The sequence below is a fragment of the Malus domestica genome, chromosome 01, assembly GCF_042453785.1.
Source record: "Malus domestica chromosome 01, GDT2T_hap1".
NCBI lineage: Eukaryota > Viridiplantae > Streptophyta > Magnoliopsida > Rosales > Rosaceae > Malus > Malus domestica.
In genome coordinates this window covers 6,616,894-6,638,542 of record NC_091661.1, presented here as the reverse complement: position 1 = coordinate 6,638,542, position 21,649 = coordinate 6,616,894, and the positions used below count along the sequence as shown (strand labels likewise).

Genomic DNA, 21,649 nt, shown 5'->3' with positions numbered 1-21,649 from the left:
GAAACCAGATTGCAAAAGCTCTTGCACTGCCTTCTCAATTTCAGTATTTTGAGCTGGACCATAATGGTAGGGCTTGATACTAGGTGGCTTTGCTCTAGGAACCAATGGAGTTTTATGGTCATATATATGCTCTTTGAGGAGTACCTCAGAGGGAAGTACAAATATCTCCTCCAAGTCGCCCAATAGACCTTGCAATTCAGAGAGTTGTTGAGAATTCTGTTGTGCCATACGTTGGGCCTCACTGCTTGGCCCATGATGTACGTAAGCGGGGAGACTCAAAAGTACTCGGGATCCCAACAGCCGTGTTAGAGTGAAGCCTTAGGTGTTCATACTACTTGTCTTAAGATGAAAGAGTTATAACTGCTGTTCTTAGTTTGAGATGACATATATAAGTTGTATTTCAGATGTAGCTAATATTTTGAATGCTCATCTCTTCTTTCCGAACATCCCTCCGGGGTATATTTTATTTGGTTGGGATGGATTATCAACGCGAGGCGTCTTCAAAATGGTCATGAGTATCGGTTGCCTTTGCAAGCTCTTTTGTTGTTTTCTTACATGTAGTTTGAAATGCAGGAGCCATGGCTGCTTCACGACTTCGATGAGGATTTTTATGGGGAGGAACTGCATCGTATTATAGTCGGCTGCATACCTCAATTTGTCGTCCCTGTCCTGTCATCGATCTCTTTCTAATATTTGGGTGTGAAATGAAACAGGCCACTTTCTCATCTCTTGGGAGCTTGATAGAAAAGATTCACCAGGACAGACGAATTGTTGAGTAAGCTGTTGATCTTGCATTGTTCTCAAAATACAAGGACGATAAATAGCTCAAAAGCTGTAGGTAAGGATGCTTTTGAAGCGCGTTTTCTATACATGATTGGCTAAAACAATAATTGAAATTGTACAATATGAGTATTCATTTCTGCTCTGCGAAAACGACTCTAGTCCTATTCTGGCTGGGACGACTGTGTAATTGTACGTATTTCCTATGCTGTCGGCGCCAAATTAATATTCACAAAAAAATGTAAAGATTGAAAAACTACATAATTAAGCCACCTACATCTTCATGGGCACTGCCACGGACGCTCGACTGACATGAAAAAACATGGAAATGTAGGCTTAACTCTTGTTGCGTTGTGTTTCGTTGCGTGTTGATTCAGTGAGGTTGGAGCCAGTGCAGGGTGATCCAAACCAACTCTTACAATCTGACTGGCAATCCGTAGTTATGGAATGTCCTGATTGTTCCGTCACATCCAGCTGTTGCAATGACAAGCCCCCATGGTTCTGATTCAGCGGTGTGATTGAGTGCTCTATTGTGTTGCTGCTGCTGACGATGGTGAACTTGACGTTGCCAGTGACACTGACCATTTTCATCTCGTATGACCGGTAAATCCCATAAAGGCAGAGGAAGTTTCTCTTCGGGCCAAGTTGCAGAGCCACCCCTGCACGGACCATTTAAGAAAAACCAATTTCCAAGAGAAAAACATTCTGAATCTCTGCTTCCTGGAGCAGCCTCCAGATGGCCTGGTGTTTCCAAGCTCCTTTGTTCTCTTCTCATGCCTGGCCAAGGTACCGCGACAGACACACCTTCGCATAAGAAATGCTCACAGGATTGAACAGATTTCGTTTGTTTGGATGATGATGAGACACACGGCTCGTCATAGTCCCACAAATAAACACGTGAGTCCTCTCCAACTGAAATTATATGTTTCCCGCTCGATGTAAAAGAAGCTGACGTCTGACTTCCCGACTTTGCAAGACCTGTTACATTCAGAAAAATCTAGTTATTCAATGAATGCTTTCATTAACCGAGAACAAACACAATGTACTAGTAAGATGCAAATTTGAGCATATGCTGCAAGAGAATGGGGCGTCATATCATCTACCCAAATCAAGATATGGTAAGCATCCACACCTTTGTATTTCCTTGTAAGTTCTACTCCGTCAAATATACGGACTTTCGAGTCTTCTGATGTTATCATAACTCTCTGCGACTTTTCCTGGCAAAACTGGGCAGAAAATAAATCCTAATGTTAATGAATGAATCAGAAAAATAACATCTTATACAAGCGTGGCGGAAAAGAAAATTTTGAAAGAGCTTTGAGTGCAGAACCTTGATGCCAGTGATTTGGTTGCCAGAGGTTTTCTTCCTACCATGAATACGCATTCGCACAACCAGCTGAAGATAGTCCCCTGTCCAACCACAAAATGGGTTTAACAACTCCCCAGGTGAGGAAAATGCAAACACTTGAATATCAACACGAAGATAACAGGAATTTTATGTACCTGATGCTTCATAGAAGTGGCAAGTGCCTGTAACGGAACCAACCACGAAACCCTACTTGCGCAGCAGAAAACCATATGGTTAGCATCATAGAGGAGAGAACTCTCAAGTTTATAATCTTAGTAGCAGTGTAATAAAATCATGGCTAATCAGGTATTAAGAATCATACTTTTCCATCTGGTTGATAACATATAGCAGTTATAACATCTCGAACATCAGCCCAGTCAGCAACTCGGTTATCAGAGAGTCCCCAAACTCGAACTTTCCCATCTATCGATCCACTTATGAAATAATTGTTGTTGACAGGATTGAACTGAATGCACGTCACTGGTACCATTTAAACATTTGAACAATTACATTTCAGATTATCATATCATATACAAATTTGAGGGAAAATAAAAACAGAACTAGGATATTTATTTTTATCCTTACCATAGTCATTGTGATCGAAAACATTTAGGCAGTCACCGCAACTAACATCCCACAGACGAACAGTTTTATCCATGGACGAAGAAAGAAGATACTGCAATGAGCATATATATAAATTAACATCAGTCACAAGCTGCAAAGTTGTAAAGATGATTATATATCAGTCAACGAAATAGGTAACGTTACGATATACTCACATTTGAACTCGACCAAGCCAGGTCTAACACATCACTGGAATGGCCATGAAACTCTTGCAGCGGTGACTCCTGAATTCGAAAACCCTTTTCAGGAAAGATCACGCGATAACCGGACTTTATTTTCTTAAGTTTGCCATCAAAGTTCCCTTGAGGTGTTAAGTAGGTACAAGAAACATCTGTTAATGTAACACGCCAGATGCATACAATCCCATCTTCACCGCCAGTTGCGAGATACTGGCCATCGAGACTAAACTTCATCACCCCAATGAACCCCTTGTGCGCATGAATTTCTTGCCCGCTGCATAGTGCAGTGAACTCCATGCACTTCTTACCATTCTGCTTGACCATCATCCTATTTTGTTTCGGTATTTCAGTATCTGGTTTCGATACCTCTGACACAACTTTACCTCCTCTTCTCTTCCTCTTGTTTATAAACTGTTTCCACCAAACTTTCGTCTTCTTTTCACCCTCCTGTGAATTCCAACATTCTTTTTCTGGAGCCTCAGCTTCTCTCCGAGCAGAACCCGTAGCAGAAGGTGAAGCAATATGAACTGCATCGTGAGTCCAGGCCAAATTTGAGCTACCTTGTATGTTACTATCCAATGTATTATACATAAAGTTTGCTTGATGACGACTAGAAGACGAAATGCAAGAGCTTGGGGAAGCTCCACTGCATTCCGAAACTCTTTCCAATCCCATATCCACAGAAGCAAACTTTGCAGAATCAAACTCAACTAAATCCATTTTTCGCAGAAAACTCTCCCGTCTCTCCTTAACACTTGGTGGCTCATTCATCCAAATTTTGTACTCCTCACTCGCTATGAGTGATCGTGTAGGTGACAAGTCCTCCGAGTCGAAGAACACATCATTTTCTTCATCATAAGATTGATCAGAGCTCAGCATGTCTGTCACTTGAGGCCAAAGTTCCACATTTCCTCCAGACCCTCCTCCTTCACTCGAAGTTGCAGGCAACCTTCTTTAGTAAATAATAATCCGCAGCAAAGTCCCCAGTTCACGGACCGAGTTTTTCTCGTTAACTATGCAGACAGGATGAAGCATCCACATTCCAAAGCAAAGCAATTCAACTGAATGATATTAAAAACACAAGCATGGATAAGTACGAGGAACCGAACTTGACGACTCCAAAATAGCAAACAAAATATCAACACTAAATTTAAATGAATTAATTTGGCTAGTTCTTTATAGTTACTGTTATAACAATATTAGTGAACTTGAATACACCCAAAACTAAACTAATAAAATAAAATAGAAAGACGGAAATAACCAAAAGCCCTGAAATGACGGAGTTAGAATGCCAAAGAACATCCGATAACTATTTCGTTCTCAGTTTTTAATTTTCGTCGTTTGGTAATGAAAACAAAAATTTTAACTAAAAGCCAATATTGAAAACTTGTGACTTTTTCCTTTTCGGTTAAGAAAAAAACACAGCTGATTTTTACACACTCTGTTTAGCTTCTTACATGCCCTTTTAATTTTCGGTGACTTAACAAGGCCAGTGTAAGAAACTATAAAATGTAAGCGTTTATGATTTTTTTGTCAAAAAACGAAAAAACAAAAACTGACTACTAAAAACGACGTACTAAATTAGTAATAGTTTATTGAGATACAGAATAAGGGTCAGAACGTAGAAACAAGGCGTAACAATAGTATTAGTATAGTATAATAATTAGTATTACCTCCTCCAGCTCCAGTGGTGTGTTTGAATGCAATGGAAGCAAAGCAAGATGAATTGAGATATTGTTGAATATGACCGACCCCCCTGTAATTGTGGAGTCGCTGCTGCAAACATTTCAACAACTCAGCTAACACTGCTTTATTTGTATCCAACCCAATACTCTGAACTCACACACTCAAACTACAAATAGAAAATGGCGGAGGAAGGAAAGGAAACAGCTGCAAATTCTTACTCTCTGAGTTACCAGATGTTTGAATTTTGAGGCCTCGAGATCCCAACTCTTTTAAAACTCGCAACCAATCTCTCCCAATACTATTTTCTCTTGTTTGTGCTTCTGTGGGCTGCAGCCACTCTACTGCTCCTGTCTATTATACTTTTACTGGTGCTGCTGCTGCTGCTCTCTCCTTTTTCTTTCTGCTTTTTTTACACCCAGCAATTTCTGCAATTAATTGCAGAATTTTTTCGTTTAAAATTCACAAACCCCAGAAATCAATTTAAAAAATTTAACTGTAAATTTTCACATTTATATAGATAGAGATGCTACATAAAAACCCAATTAAGTAATATAAAATAAATTAAAAACCCAATTAAGCACGATGAATTAAATTCAAAATCCAAGCTTTTTGATCTTTTGAGTATTTATTCTTATGGTCCTAATAGCGTATTATTTGTGTTTATTTGCTTAAGTTCCAAAGGGTGTCAAATGTACGCTTGTTTGTTTCCATAAATGGCAAAAATAATCCAAATACACTCTATAAAGAAAAATTGTGTACTTTTTGCACACACAATAAACTATTGATCTTTTGAGTAATCATTCTTATGATCTTAGTAACGTATTATATGTATTTATTTTTTTTAAATTTCAAAAAATGTCAAACACACATGCTCGTTTATTTCTATGAATACCTAAAATAATTAGAATACATTTTAAATAAAAAATGTCAAACACACATGCTCGTTTATTTCTATGAATACCTGGCAAACGGGTCGTGTCTGTCGTGTTCGTGTCGTTTTCGTGTAACACCTGTTATCTTAACGGGTCGTATCGTGTCACACATGTTATCTTAACAGGTCGGGTCACTTTACCCAACGGGTAAAGTGATCCGACCCGTTATGAACCGTTAAGAAAAATATATTTTTTTCTTAAATTTGCACATATCACACTTTGCCACATAAATATTACTTCGAAACATTAAAATACATAATTTAATATATATATATATATAATTATATTATATAATTATTTTAGTTTTTAGGGGTATAAAATTATTAAATTAATATATATAATTATTATAGTTTATTCATACTTTCATTAAGTATAACATAAGATTTTGTGGTATCCACTAGTGTAATTTTTTCAATTGAATATCGAATTCATTCATTGTATTCATATAGGGTCAAGGAGTATAGCTGTAAAAAATCATCAAAATCGGAGTTAAAATAACCGTTAAATTGTGATTTTTCATTTTATAACCGTCGAAAAGTTTTGTCTCGTTACTTGATCTCTGAATGTTTGTTTTTTGCAATTTGTGACGTATGCGATCTTGAAGTATATACAAACATGTTTGATGGTTGGATCGTTGAAACTAGTTTCGTAAAATGCGTATCTCATCAAAACAATAGATTCACTAACACTTAAGAATTTATTCATACTTTCATTAAGTATAACATAAAATTTTGTGGTATCCACTAGTGTAAATATTTTAAATTGAAGATCGAATTCATTCATTGTATTCATATAGGGTCAAGGAGTATAGTTGTAAAAAATCATCAAAATCGGAGTTAAAATAACCATTAAATCGTGATTTTTCTTTTTATAATTGTCGAAACGTTTTGTCCCATTATTTGATCTCTATATGTTTGTTTTTTTGCAATTTTTGGTGTATGCGATCTGGAAGTATATACAAACATATTTGACGGTTGGATCATTGAAACTAGTTTTGTAGAATACGTATCCCATCAAAACAATAAATTCATTAACATTTAAGAGTTTATTCATACTTTCATTAAGTATAACAAGATTTTGTGGTATCCACTAGTGTAAATATTTTAAATTGAAGATCGAATTCATTCATTGTATTCATATAGGGTCAATGAGTGTAGCTGTAAAAAATCATCAAAATCGGAGTTAAAATAACCGTTAAATCGTGAGTTTTCATTTTATAACCGTCGAAAAGTTTTGTTCAGTTACTTAATCTCTGAATGTTTCTTTTTTTGCAATTTTTGGCGTATGAGATCTCGAAGTATATACAAACATGTTTGACGGTTGGATCGTTGAAACTAGTTTCGTAGAATGTGTATCGCATCAAAACAATATATTCACTAACACTTAAGACTTTATTCATACTTTCATTAAGTATAACATAAGATTTTGTGGTATCCACTAGTGTAAATATTTTAAATTGAAGATCGAATTCATTCATTGTATTCATATAGGGTCAAGGAGGGTAATTGTAAAAAATCATCAAAATCGGAGTTCAAATAACCGTTAAATCGTAATTTTTTGTTTTATAACCGTCGAAAAGTTTTGTTCGGTTACTTGATCTCTGAATGTTTGTTTTTTGCGATTTTTTAATGATGCAATCTCGAAGCATATACAAACAAGTTTGATGGTTGGATCGTTGAAATTAGTTTCGTATAATTCGTATCCCATCAAGTTCAATGGTATATATATATATATATTTATTAAGTATATTTAAATCTATTTATTTTGTACGTATAATTATTATAGTATTTCGGGGTATAAAATTTAATTTAAAATTATATATATATAATTATTATAGTTAATATTTTGGGGGTATAATTATTATAGTATATATAATTATTATAATTATTATAGTTAATTTAATATATATATAGGGTTATAAAATTATTAAATTAATATTCTGCTTATCGTGTATCGTGTTACCCACGTGTATACCCGAACCAACCCGTTATCTTAACAGGTGCTTATCGGGTTACCCGATAACGACCCGATTCGTTATTGTGTCGACCCAAACACCTGTTAATTTCGTGTCGTGTCGTGTCGAGTTATCGGGTCGTGTCAGGAATTGCCAGACCTAAGTTTGAGTAAGAAATAAAGAGAAACAACAAACCAAAACGTGTCAGCGTGTAGAGGATATACTCTCTAATACCAGTGACCCTATAAGAAAAATACAAAGTTTGACCACTAAAAAATTAAGGAAACTTTAATAAAAAGCTTCCGGTACTATTTATTTAATGAAAAATCACATTTTTACACTAAAAAGTCAATTATGGTACTATTCATTTTATTCTTATCGTTAAAACTTAAAATTTTTAAATCATTTTTATTAGTTTTTTTTTATAAATAAATTGATGAAATTATAAATAGAAAATTACAAGCTGTGACTGCGACAAGTATGTTGAGTGGGTAGCCACTCTAGTAACTGCTTGATAAAATGGCAGAGGGATAGCTGAATAGCTAGCTCCCTCCCTAGAGACATCGATTGCTCACAACACTGACACCTGTCTACCACCCACCGCATGTTACAACTCACAATTCTATACCACCACCAAAATAACTCGATCAGTTTTTTATACCAATTTATTGTGCACTATGTTTGTTTGATCTCTTGAATTATTATTTCAATCAAAAATGGCTATATGAACTAATTTTTTTGGTAAGTTTAACTCTTGAATTATTTGAAATCAGTTAATTAACTTTTTATTGATAGATTTGATGAAATTTCGTCTACTTTGTCGTCAAATATTATGCATGATTTTACTCTTAAAAGTGAATAATGTGCTGATCACAAGTCAGTATATAATTGCGGACAAAATTTGACATTAAAGGGTTAATTGACTAATTTTAAATAGATCATGGGATAATTTACCAAAAAAATAGTTCATATATTCAATTTCAACTAAGGTAATTGTTCCTGAGGTCAAACGGTAGTTTACCCTAACACACACATACAACCCAATAAGTTGGTCAATGGTTAGATTGTCGACATCCATTATAGATTGGGCCACACAAGGTGTCCCTCAAATAAGATTATTGAGGTGTTCCTCAAATAAATTTATATACAAGGATTAGTAAGCATGTAGTTCAATATCCTAGTAAATATGGTGTTGAACTTCCACCTATACTTCCCAGATTCAAAACAATGTTAAGCTCACTTACCACACCCAACACCAGATTCAAAACAATCTAAAGCTCATTTCCACCTATGCATGTCGTGTTTTTCGTGTTCGTGTCGTTTTTGTGACATACTCGATATCTTAACGGGTCGTGTCGTGTAACACTTGTTAAAGTAAACATGTAATATGACTCGACCTGCAATCAAACCGTTAATAGTATCAGGTAATATGACCCGACGAAATGTCTAAATTGCCCTTGGACATTGAGTTTGTTATGTGGTGTTATGGCTAAGTTGGGTTTAAACTTAATTGGTTAGTTCTAAAGTTTTTGGAATTTAAGTTAGTAATTTTTTGTTGTGATTAGTGACCCAAATTGGACCACACACACACACACACACCCACAGCTTCCGTTGACCTTTCTCTTTCCTCCCTCTCTCGGATCTTCTTCCATTTTTGTACAACTCGTAGAGATGAACCTCAAACCAACCCATTTCTGCATAGATCGAGCTCGTGATTAGTACCATCACTTTCATCTCATCATCACGAACTCAACCATACCATTTTTAAGACTTCGAAGCTTCGGAAAACCTGTGAAAAACCCTACCCCAAAATTGGCACTGTTCATGCACGTTCAAACGAAGAGTTTTTAGAGGATTTTAAGCTCACAGGGAGCTTTAGAAGGTTTTCATGAAGCTCGGGGTAGCTCGTTGGGTAGCTTTGGACGTCGGGATTGTGAGTTTCAAGTTTAGCCGGTTTCTCTCGAATTCTCCGGCGAGATTCTGTGATCTTTGGGGCTTTAAATAGGTAAAGAAATGTTCTACAAGTTAAGAGCTTCATTTTGGTACTGGTTTCATGAAATTTGGATGAAAAATGGGTGAGATATAAAGGTTTAAAATTTTTCCATTTTTTCCGACGACAGCGACGATCCGGCGAACCAAGGAAGGAGACGATCGAATATTCCGTCAAGTTTGACATAATATTCCAATGGCGTCATGTTAGTTTTAACGGTATATGCTACTTTTTAACGGAATATTCCCTAACGCCGTTAGGGCTACCATCAGTGCCTTGGCCGGCGCGTGGGTGGTCGAAATTTTTTTCTAAAAATATGGAGATGTTTGTGAGGTTGTGTAGATCACGTTGGTATATTCAAACATCCCATTTGAGCAATGTATGAGAAGTTATTAGCTAGTATTGGTTATGTGCTTTAAATCGACTCGGGGCCTACGATCCTTCGACATACCAGTGAGTGGGCTTTTGGTTTTCAGTATACACTTATATACTTGATATTTTCCGAGAAAATACGTTTAAATGAAAGTATGCCTTTAAATGCCATGCATATAAATTTATATTCCGTATATGAACTAGTATATGATGCATATTATATAATTGTGGTGTTGTGGACGCTCAGGTAAGCCCAGGTGAGTTATGAATTGTGATTGTGATTAAAGTTGTGATTGAGAAACATTGAGGTCATAAACCTGCACTTAGGGTGATTGTGATTTAGCCAGAGATATGGCACATGCCTTTTTATAATGTCACCTCCCGCACCATATGCTCACTTTGGATCCAATTTAGGTGCACAGTCTTGTCGTACATACTATCATAGGTGGTTCCGACTCATAGGTGACTAGTGATTTATCGCCCAGCTATCATGAGAGTGTAGTATTGAGCATAATTATATTACACCCAGTCTTGTCGTACATACCCTTTTAGTGGTTTCGACTTATGTGCAGTGTAGTGCTGTATAGGTCATTGTAGTGACTCCGGCTAGATTGAATAATGAGCTATGAATTCAGCCATACAGACTTATGCAGGGGTTCCGGCTAATATGTTATTTTCCATGAATTTATTCTCACCTGAGTTACTTATTCTATTTTATGTTTTGGCATGGCATACTTATGAATATGGTTATGTGAAGCATGAATTGAATTGAAATATACATACATACATACATATATATATATATATATATATATATATATATATATGACTATGTTTATATTCTATTATGGGAAAATTATACATGTTTTACGACGAGGGGTTAGAGCATTTTAATGATGAAATGGTTTTGAAAGACATTTGTTTTTACCCACTCACATTTTCTGTTTTGCGCCCCTCCAGGTTTTAGGTAGACTTGCGGTTGGTGGCGTACAAGGATTTCGGCGGTTCTGACATAATAAAATAATTGTAGGATATTTTCTGGTACTGTATAACTAGTACTTGTCCTACTGGACTGCACCTAGACTTTCTATGCTTTGATTAGGAGTATTTACACTTGTATCTCACTCCTAGCACTTCCTGGTTATTAGTGCACATTAGTAGTTTTCGGTTTTTATTTATTCGTATATTTCTTATCTTTATTGCTTTCGCACTGTGCACACGTGACGGCCAGCATGCTTCAATCTCGATCGGGGTCTGTGCCTAGGTTTAGCAGTCTTGTATATCTTGTGAATGATCTAATCATTGTGATGTCTTCTGTCAGAACTATGCCGCCTTGTAGAGAGCCACGTCACTCAGCTGAGCCTAGTTTCCCTGATATTGCTCAATTAGGGGAAGCTATAGCTAATGCCATTCAGTCTTCGCTCCGTCCTCCTCAAAGGACACCTCTTGAGACTGTGTATAATCTGAAGCTGAATCACTTCATTGGAAATGAATGACATGAGGGAGTGAAGAAGTGGCTTAATCATGTCGAGAAGACTTTCCTTGTGATACAGAGTCAGGGGAATCTTCATCCTGATAGGTGGGTCAAGATGACTACCTGGTTTCTAGGTCCGGAGCCTGCACTATGGTGGAAACAGGAATCATATCAGATGCCACCAGAGGTAGTAGCCAATTGGGAAGTGTTTAAACAGTTGTTTCGGAAAAGGTTCATTCCTTCTGAGTATATTGATCGCAAGAAACAAGAGTTCACGCATCTGAAACAAGGAAAGATGTTAGCGAATGAGTATTACAGGAAGTTCACTGATCTATCTCGATATGATCCGGAGGTTGCTGCTAATCCGGTCGAGATGCTCCGTCGCTTCAGGTTGGGTACTAAGAAGAAATGGCGTTCTATAGCGACATCGACTCCCTGTGCCACTTACCAGGAGTTTTATGAGGTTTTACTGAGATTGAGAACTTAGAGAACATGCCCAGTGAAAGTGAAGATGAATAAGAAAAGAATGGGAACCAGAGATGAGATGATAAAGGTAAAGGTCAATCATCTCAGGGACCTCGTAAGACCCAGAGTTTTAAGAGAAACGGTGGTAGTTCCAGCTCTTCTAGTGGAGGTTTGAGCTCTAATATGCAAAGGAGAGGTGGTAGATTTTCTAGAGGCCCGAGATTTCAGAGGCAAAGGGATTTTGGTGGTTCAGGTGCTCCTTTATGCTGCAGGTGTAATATTAGGCATTTTGGGGAGTGTAGGAGAGGCAGCAGTGCATGCTATGCTTGTGGACAGATGGGGCATAGGGCTGCTCATTGCCCTCATAATTAGCAGAGGCCCCAACAACCTTCTTTACCACCACCTGCGCCGACCCAGCAAGCTTCAGCACCTAGTGGTTATGCTCAGACTGGTCGTGGAGGTGCTTATCATTATCAGGGTGACTCCGCTCCTTATGCTACATGGTAGTATCAGTACTCACAGGATCCTCATTATCAGGGTGGTTACCCTCAGTATCAAGGAGGTTCTATGCCATATCAGCCACATTTAGCTGGTGGATCCCAATGGTACCAAGGGAGACAGCCCCAGTAGGTAAAGACTGCTGCTAGCAGTGCAGGATCTTCGAGGCAGTTTGGTCAGCCAAGGCAAGGATGATGTATTCATGCTAGTAGAGATCGTGGTTGACGACAGCAGAATCAGGGATGAATCCATAACATAACACTGCAAGATGCTCAGAACAATCCTGATTTAATCATGGGTACATTAAACATTCTTGGTCATTTTGCTAGAGTATTGATTGATTGTGGTGCTACGCATTCTGTTGTTTCTCATACATTTGCTCAAGTGACACAACCTCATCCTACACCTCTAGGATATGATTTAGAGTTTTCTATGCCTAGATGGGATAGATGTTTTGTGGATTGGGTATAACCAGGATGTCCAGTGATGGTGGAGGATGTGGTTATGCCAGCTAATCTTATGTCGTTGGACTTTGTGGTTTTTGATGTGATTTTGGGCACTGATTGATTGCACTATAATCGTGCCAAGATAGATTGTTATGGAAAGACAATTACTTTCCATCGTCCTGGATTACCTGAAGTTACATTCGTAGGAGAGCCTAGTAGGGTGAGGCATTGTGTTATTTCTGCCATGAAAGCTAAAAGATTGTTGTCAAAAGGTTGTCAGGGATATTTGGCTCATGTGGTGTTGAATGATAATGCTCCTAGTAGTGTGGAGGATGTACGTGTGGTTAGGCATTTTTCGGATGTGTTTCCTGATGATTTGCCTAGATTGCCGCCAGATAGAGATGTGGAGTTCATTGTTGATCTGCTTCCAGGTACGAATCCTATATCTTTGACTCCTTATAGAATGGCTCTTGCTGAATTAAGGGAATTGAAAGTTCAGTTGCAAGAATTAGTGGATAAAGGTTTTATCCAGCCTAATACTTCACCTTGGGGAGCTCCAGTTTTATTTGTGAGGAAGAAAGACGGAACCTTAAAGCTGTGCATTGATTACAGGCAATTGAATCGGGTAACAATTAAGAACCGTTATCCGTTACCCTATATAGATGATTTGTTTGATCAACTCTGAGGTGCCTATGTATTCTCTAAGATTGACTTGAGGTCTGGTTACTACCAGTTGAAGATTAGAAGTGAAGATGTCCCTAAGACCGCATTCAAGACTCGATTGGTCATTATGAGTTTCTTATGATACCATTCGGGTTAACTAATGCGCCAACTGCTTTAATGGATTTAATGAATCATGTATTCTAGCCGTATTTGGACAGGTTTGTCATTGTTATTGATGACATTATGGTATACTCTAAGACTAAAGCAGAGCATGTTAGACATCTTAAAATTGTGTTGAAAAGTTTGAGGGAACATCAGTTGTATGCTAAGTTTAGCAAATGTCAATTTTGGTTGGATCAAATGGCATTTTTGGGACACGTCATATCAGCTCAAGGTATTCGAATGGATTCTAAAAAAGTGGCAGCTGTGGAGGATTGGGAGCAACCTCGAACAGTCACTGAGGTACGGAGTTTTCTTGGCCTAGCAGGTTATTATAGACGGTTTGTTAAGGATTTTTCAGCGATTGCTTTGCCATTGACGTGACCTGGAAGGATGTTAAGTTTGAGTGGGATGATAATTATGAGCAAAGTTTTCGGCAGTTGAAGTATTATCTCATTCATGCACCTGTTTTAGCACTCCCGGATGATAGTGGTAATTTTGAGGTCTACAGTGATGCTTATTTGAATGGTCTGGGTTGTGTATTGATGCAACATGGTAGGGTGATTGCTTATGCTTTGAGACAGTTGAAACCTCATGAGAAGAATTACCCTACTCATGATTTGGAGTTAGCGACTATTATCTTTGCTTTGGAGATTTGGAGACATTATCTTTATGGTGAGAAATGTAAGATCTTCACATATCATAAGAGTCTTCAATATCTTTTTACTCAGAGAGATCTTAATCTTCGGCAGCGGAGGTGGATTGAGTTACTTAGTGATTATGATTGCACGATTGAGTATCATCCTGGTCGTGTGAATGCAGTGGCAGATGCACTTAGTAGGAAGACTCCAGCTAGACTTAATGCCATCTATGATTGTCATGTTCCTTTTCTTGCGGATTTGAGGTCCACTGGAGTGGAGTTAGGAGTGGAAGACCAAGAAGAAGCCTTGTTTGCTAATTTTCAAGTTAGGCCAATCTTAATTGATCGTGTGCTCAAGGCCAGATGAATGATGAAGAGACCCAGGAAATAATTCAAGCAAGGAATCAGGGGAAGAAGAAAGATTTCAGGATTCGAGAAACCGATGGTATGCTTATGCAGGAGAGTAGAATGTATGTGCCGAATAATGCAGAGTTAAAGAAAGAAATCCTTGATGAAGCACATATTTCGGCGTATGCAATGCATCCAGGAGGCACCAAGATGTATCATACCATTCGACCATTTTATTATTGGCCGGGTATGAAAAGAGAAATTGTCGAATATGTTAGTAGGCGTGCCATTTGCCAACAGGTTAAAGCTGAAAGGAAGAAGCCGTTTGGGTTGATGCAGCCGCTTCCCATTCCACAGTGGAAATGGGAAAATATTACCATGGATTTTGTGTACAAACTTCCTCGTACACAGAATGGTTATGACTGCATTTGGGTGGTAGTTGATCGACTTACTAAGTCAGCACATTTTATTCTAGTGAGGGAAAAATATCCATTAAGCTGATTAGCTAAGTTATTCATATCGAAGATTGTGAAGTACCATGGTGTTCCAGTTGATATTATCTCAGATCGAGATCCTAGATTCACTTCTAAGTTCTGGATAGCATTCCAGGAAGCTCTTGGTACGAGATTACTTTATAGTACGACATATCATCCCCAAACTGATGGGCAATCTGAGAGAACTATTCAGACGTTAGAGGATATGTTAAGATCTTCAGTGCTGTAGTTTGGCGATGGTTGGTATGATTGTTTGGATTTGATGGAGTTCGCCTACAACAACAGTTACCATTCAAGCATTGGTATGACACCATTTGAGGCACTTTACAGGAAATCTTGTCGTACACCTTTATGTTGGTCAGAGGTTGGCGAAAGAGGCCCAGGATCGACAAAAGAGCTTAGCAGACAAGTATGCCACTGACCGAAGGTATAATGTAGGTGATTGGGTATTTCTGAAGCTATCACCTTGGAAAGGTGTTGTACGATTTGGAAAGAAAGGCAAGTTGAGTCCTAGGTACATTGGGCCGTATATGATTACCGAGTGAGTCGGTGAGGTTGCTTACAGGCTTGAGTTGCCTCCAGAGTTGTCCAAAGTGCATGATGTGTTTCATGTTTCGATGCTTCGACATTATGTCTCAGATCATTCTCATGTGATTCCTCCTCAACCTTTGGAAATTAATTTAGATTTGACTTATGATGAGGAACCAGTGACTATTTTGCTGTGGAAGGATAAGGAAATGAGGAATAAGACAGTGCGTTTGGTGAAAGTATTATGGAGAAATCACTTAGTAGAAGAGGCTACTTAGGAGATAGAGGATCAGATGAGAGAGATGTTTCCACGCTTGTTTTATGACTATTAGTGGAATGTATGATTGTATAAATTTCAAGGATGAAATTTTTATAAGGTGGGTAGATTGTTACATCCCGTCCTGAGATATATTAGTTTCGATGGTGTGAAATGTCTAAATTGCCCTTGGACATTGAGTTTGTTATGTGGTGTTGTGGCTAAGTTGGGTTTAAACTTAATTGGTTAGTTCCTAAGTTTTTGGAATTTAAGTTAGTAATTTTTGGTTGTGATTAGTGACCCAAATTGGACCATACACACACACACACCTACACCTTCCGTTGACCTTTCTCTCTCCTCCCTCTCTTAGACCTTCTTTCATTTTCGTACAACTCGTACGGACGAACCTCAAACCAACCCATTTCTGCATAGATCAAGCTCGTGATTAGTACCATCACTTTCATCTCGTCATCACGAACTCAACCATACCATTTTTAGGACTTGGAAGTTCGGAAAACCTGTGAAAAACCCTACCCCGAAATTGGCACTGTTCATGCACGTTCAAACGAAGAGTTTTTAGAGGATTTTAAGCTCACAGGGAGCTTTAGAAGGTTTTCACGAAGCTTGGGGTAGCTCGCTGGGTAGCTTTGGACGTCGGGATTGTGAGTTTCAAGTTTGGCCGGTTTCTCTCAAATTTCTCCGATGAGATCTCGTGATCTTTGGGGCTTTAAACAGTTAAGGAAATGTTCTACAAGTTAAGAGCTTCATTTTGGTACTGGTTTCATGAAATTTGGATGAAAAATGGGTGAGATATAAAGGTTTAAATTTTTTCTAGTTTTTTCGGCGACGGCGATAGTCTGGCGAACCAAGGAAGGAGACGACGGAATATTCCGTCAAGTTTGACGGAATATTCCAACGACGTCAGGTTAGTTTTAACGATATATGCTACTTTTTAATAGAATATTCCCTAACGCCGTTAGGATTACTGTCAGTGTGCACGGCACCTGCCCGTGTGTGGGAGGCGCGTGGCGGTGTGTGGGTGGTCGGAATTTTTTTCTAAAAATATAGGGATGTTCGTGAGGTTGTGTAGATCACGTTGGTATATTCAAACATCCCATATGAGCAATGTATGAGAAGTTATTAACTAGTATTGGTTATGTGCTTTAAATTAACGTTTTTATAGTTGTTTCGCATATAGGGGAGACTTATCCCGAGGATGAGTGCAGTCAAGGGTGACTCAGGGGCTACGACCTTTCGACATACCAGTGAGTGGGCTTTTGGTTTTCAGTATATACTTATACACTTGATATTTTCCCAGAAAATGCGTTTAAATGAAAGTATGCCTTTAAATGCCATGCATATAAATTTATATTCCATATATGAACTGGTATATGATGCATATTATATAATTGTGGTGTTGTGGACGCTCAGGTAAGCCCAGGTGAGTTATGAATTGTGATTGTGATTAAAATTGTGATTGAGAAACATTGAGCTCATAAATTTGCACCTAGGGTGATTGTGATTTAGCCAGAGATATGGCACATGCCTGTTTATAATGTCACATCCTGCACCATATGCTCACTTTGGATCCAATTTAGGTGCACAGTCTTGTCGTACAGACCATCATAGGTGGTTCCGACTCGTAGGTGACCAGCGATTTATCGCCCAGCTATCATGAGAGCGTAGTATTGAGCATAATTATATTACACCCAGTCTTGTCGTACAGACCATTTTAGTGGTTCCGACTTATGTGCAGTGTAATGCCGTATAGGTCATTATAGTGACTCCGGCTATATTGAATGATGAGCTATGAATTCAGCCGTACAGACTTTTGCAGGGGTTCTGGCTAATATGTTATTTTCCATGAATTTATTCTCACCTGAGTTACTTATTCTATTTTATGTTTTGGCATGACATACTTATGAATATGGTTATGTGAAACATGATTTGAATTGAAATATACATACATATATATATATATATATTATGCCCATGTTTATATTCTATCATGGGAAAATTATACATGTTTTACAGCGAGGGGTTAGAGCATTTTAATGATGAAATGGTTTTGAAAGACATTTGTTTTTGGCCACTCACATATTCTGTTTGGCGCCCCTCCAAGTTTTAGGTAGACTTGTGGTTGGTGGCGTACGAGGATTTCAGCGGTTTTGAAATAATAAAATAATTGTAGGACATTTTCTGGTACTGTATAACTAGTACTTGTCCTACTGGACTGCACCTAGACTTTCTATGCTCTGATTAGGAGTATTTACACTTGTATCTCACTCCTAGCACTTCCTGTTTATTAGTGCACATTAGTAGTTTTCGGTTTTTATTTATTCGTATATTTCTTATATTTATTGCTTTCACACTGTGCACATGGCTACGTCACCCTCACGTGACGGCCAACATGCTTTGATCTCGGTTGGGGTGTGTCAATATGCATATCACGTTGTCACATAAATATTACTTCAAAACTTTAAAAAGAAAAAAAAAAATTGTCTTTCAAGTATTACATACCCCAAAATATGAGCCTAATGAAAAAACATTAGTACATTACTATAAAATAGCAAATGTTCAAAGATATGCAAAATGAAGGGAGTTGTTTCAAGGTTGAGGAACCTTGCACATTTTTTACAATAAAACCCTTCAATTTTCATCAATCACCAAGGGAAATGGTATTGGAACTTTGGTTTTATATATCGTTTTCAAGAGTTATATTGACTATGTTTTCTTTAAGGCTTTCCACATTAACACTCTCTTCCACATAAACTAAGCATAAAAAACCAAACATTGTAAACCATTCAAATGTGTTTGGTATTTTTAAATCACTTGATATTTTTATTTTTAATGTTTTGGTATTTTAAAATTACTTGATATTTTATTTTTAACGTGTTTTATAATTTTTTAATCTTACTCTTTGCCTATAGTATACTATAAAAATAAATAAATAAAACTTAAAATTTTAAATTTATGTAGAATAATAATACACTATACATATTAATATACAATACATACTATACACTATGGCTATTGGATTTTATAGTAGTTTAAAAATTAAAATCATCAAACTAACTTTTTTCTTAACATGTCAAAACGGGTTACTCACGTGTTACCCTTATGTAAACATGTTAGATCCGTTATTAATGAGTTCTTATCGTGTGACTCGATAATGACCCGGATTAGTTATCGTGTTGACCAGAAACTTGTTATTTTCGTGTCGTTTATGTGTCATGTAAGAAATTGTCAGGTCTAACCAAAACTGGACGTTTCTCAATATATTTTAATTATTAAAGGTTTTGTTAAGCCTGACCTAATTTTTTTGTGGTCACGAAATATTTTCAAGGAAAAGTTAATAACGATAATGGTTTATAATGACCTTACAGTCGAAGAGCATAAATGTTTCTATCCACTTATGCTATAATGTTCATGAACCTATGCCGAAATTTATATTTCAATTAAATCCCTTAATTCGAAGTATACAATTGGTGTTTAGCTTTCCTCAACTCTTAACGTGGATACTATCGTTAACTTAAAAAAAAAAAACAAATGGTATGTTGGTTATTGTAGTTACCAAAAATTACCGCCGCCTGTTGAAGATTTAACACGTGGACATAAATATGTTACCGTCTATTGAAGATTTAACATGCCCACGCTTGGCTTCACACTGTTAAGAGGCCATGTCTCGGGAATGTAGGAGAGGAGACTCCTTTGTCGAGTTCGCGTGTTAGATATGCATAATCTAACATAAAGGATTTAGCCTGGCATGGTTGGATAAGGAGTTATCCTATGGAATCAGCAAAGGGAATAACAATCCCTATGGTCTCGGCCCAGTCACAGGCTACGATATCTGATGGAGTTGTCTCTCTAAGTGGGCCTTTTAATTGGTGCCTAAGTCCCCCAAAATCAAATGTCTAAAAGCTTAATGGGCGGGATTGCGAGTCTCAAACCGATCACTCAGGGAATATCACACATTGCCCTAATGATTCACTTTCAAACTTAGACTTGTTGCTCTATATAAACATGATCATCGACCATGAAGAGGTATCAGTTACTCTACCAAGAATCTAGAGCTTTAAGAAGTATTCATTATATTCACGAAGTCGAACTTAAGCATCAAAAAGCTCTTGACGCACACCACACTTGTGTGACCAAGTCTAACATGTTTATTCCTTTCTTGGTTGTAGAGACACTAAAATAATTTTACGGTTGTGTGAAATTTGTTCCCCACAATCATACAACGCATAATTAACTTTGGAATAAGGATCCTCTCCGGATTCTCTTTGTGAGGATTCAGGAGATTCGTATATCGTGTTCGTTCATCGTACATCGTACGGTCAAAATTCATTTTAAATTTTATTATTTAAAATTGAACACAAACCGTATTTGACGAAAATTGACCGCACGATAAATGATGAACGGACACAATTTACAAATCTCTCGGATCCTCACAAAGAGGATCCGGAGAGGATCTGGATTCTTAACTTTTGTCTTTATTCCATGAGAAAGGATAGTAAAATTCAAGTTGGATGATTGCTTCATTTTCCTCTCATATTCCCATAAGATATGTAACTTTTTCCCAATCATGAACTTACCAAACATTAGAAAATAAGTGATTTCTCATTGTCAAATCCTTTTACATGTGAACCAAACACCTAAAAGTACATTACACATGAATGGCCATCTCAAGCTTAATGCAAAGGAAAACTGGATGGCAATTTAAATTCCTAGTTTATATAATTCTTAGTTTATATACTAGAAAATTTTGTGACAATATTTTCCATTTATAATAGCTAATTTAACTAATTGAGTCCGTTTGATAATCATTTAATCTTTTATATATATTTAGGTTTTTTTTATGTTTTATGTGCTTGGGATATGGAGAATTTAAGTCTATGATAGAAAGGAGAGATGAAGAAGAGTGAGGAAAGCTGTGGATAAGGGTATACAAAAGGTAAACTAAAAACTAAAACGGAAATGGAGGAGAAGGTACACAAGAGTGGAGGAAAGTTATTTATTTATTTTTCTTTCCCTTCTTTTTCTCAGAAGGTCACAAACATACTCATATCTAAGAGACAGGGAGGTTCTATAGTAAACTGACAAAGTGTGAGCTATAGGTGTATAAGTGCGAGCTGTGTTGTTGCTGCTTAACAGAATGCTGTAATATACGCATGAACAAAAACTAGTAACCAATATTATCGTAAAACAAGCCTGCTGCAGGCAAGCATGAAATTTATCTTACGTTTTCGAATATGCAGTAGGATTTAAGAATTATAGTTCAGAGACTCACTGAAAATTTAAAACAAAAAAACAAAAATTGAAATTACCGACCTCATGAACAAACGATATATTGTAGTGCTAGCTTGTGTTCAACTGGATATATTTTCTTCTGCAGTCGACGACAGCTGAACTCTGTCAACACCATGATTGTGCTTCATGTAGAATTATGTATACACACACACACATGAGAGAGAGAGAGAGAGAGAGAGAGAGAGAGAGAGAGATTGCATGATTGGTGTAGTACATGGCAATCAAGTTGTGGTTTGATTGTATTTGAAAATTATTGGAACTTTTTGAGGCAGCTATAAGATTTGGTACCTAGTTGTTAGTCGCATATCTCCGCTCTATCTTCCCTCGATTTCCTCTCATTAAAGGCAAAAGGTGCACGCCTATTTTAATACTCCCATTTGCAGATTATTGCATGCTTCCCATAATTTATTTGTTTATTTATTTCAGTTTTCATATTATGGATCCACACGCATGGAAGATCACTATCATAATAACATGGGATCGTTAATATCAACATTTACACA

At 37.2% G+C, this 21,649-nt stretch overlaps 1 protein-coding gene across 2 annotated transcripts; it reads right to left on the bottom strand.

Annotated features, from left to right (window-relative positions):
• Positions 1-766: 766 nt before the first annotated feature.
• Positions 767-21,360, bottom strand: LOC103424746 (uncharacterized WD repeat-containing protein C3H5.08c-like). Of its 2 annotated transcripts, XM_008362840.4 has the most exons (10): positions 21,168-21,360; positions 4,836-5,042; positions 4,605-4,707; positions 2,908-3,992; positions 2,714-2,804; positions 2,451-2,608; positions 2,284-2,335; positions 2,111-2,190; positions 1,913-2,006; positions 767-1,758 (listed from the first exon to the last, which is right to left on the bottom strand). In XM_008362840.4, the coding sequence occupies exons 4-10, from the start codon at positions 3,808-3,810 to the stop codon at positions 1,196-1,198; spliced, it is 1,941 nt and encodes a 646-aa protein (XP_008361062.2). In that variant the 5' UTR covers positions 3,811-3,992; positions 4,605-4,707; positions 4,836-5,042; positions 21,168-21,360; the 3' UTR covers positions 767-1,195. The 2 variants fall into 2 exon arrangements, with proteins under 2 accessions (XP_008361062.2, XP_070678684.1); XM_070822583.1 differs by lacking the exon at positions 21,168-21,360 and having other exon boundaries at positions 4,605-4,704; positions 4,836-4,970.
• Positions 21,361-21,649: the final 289 nt, after the last annotated feature.

What these genes read in the sequence shown, in the direction of transcription:
- LOC103424746 (XM_008362840.4), bottom strand. Translation starts at nt 3,810, where the DNA reads ATGCTGAGCTCTGATCAATCTTATGATGAAGAAAATGATGTGTTCTTC. An exon ending in TTTCGATCACAATGACTATG is followed by an intron (nt 2,609 to 2,713) that starts GTAAGGATAAAA and finishes AAATGGTACCAG; the next exon opens with TGACGTGCATTCAGTTCAAT. An exon ending in ACCAAATCACTGGCATCAAG is followed by an intron (nt 2,007 to 2,110) that starts GTTCTGCACTCA and finishes TTTTCTGCCCAG; the next exon opens with TTTTGCCAGGAAAAGTCGCA.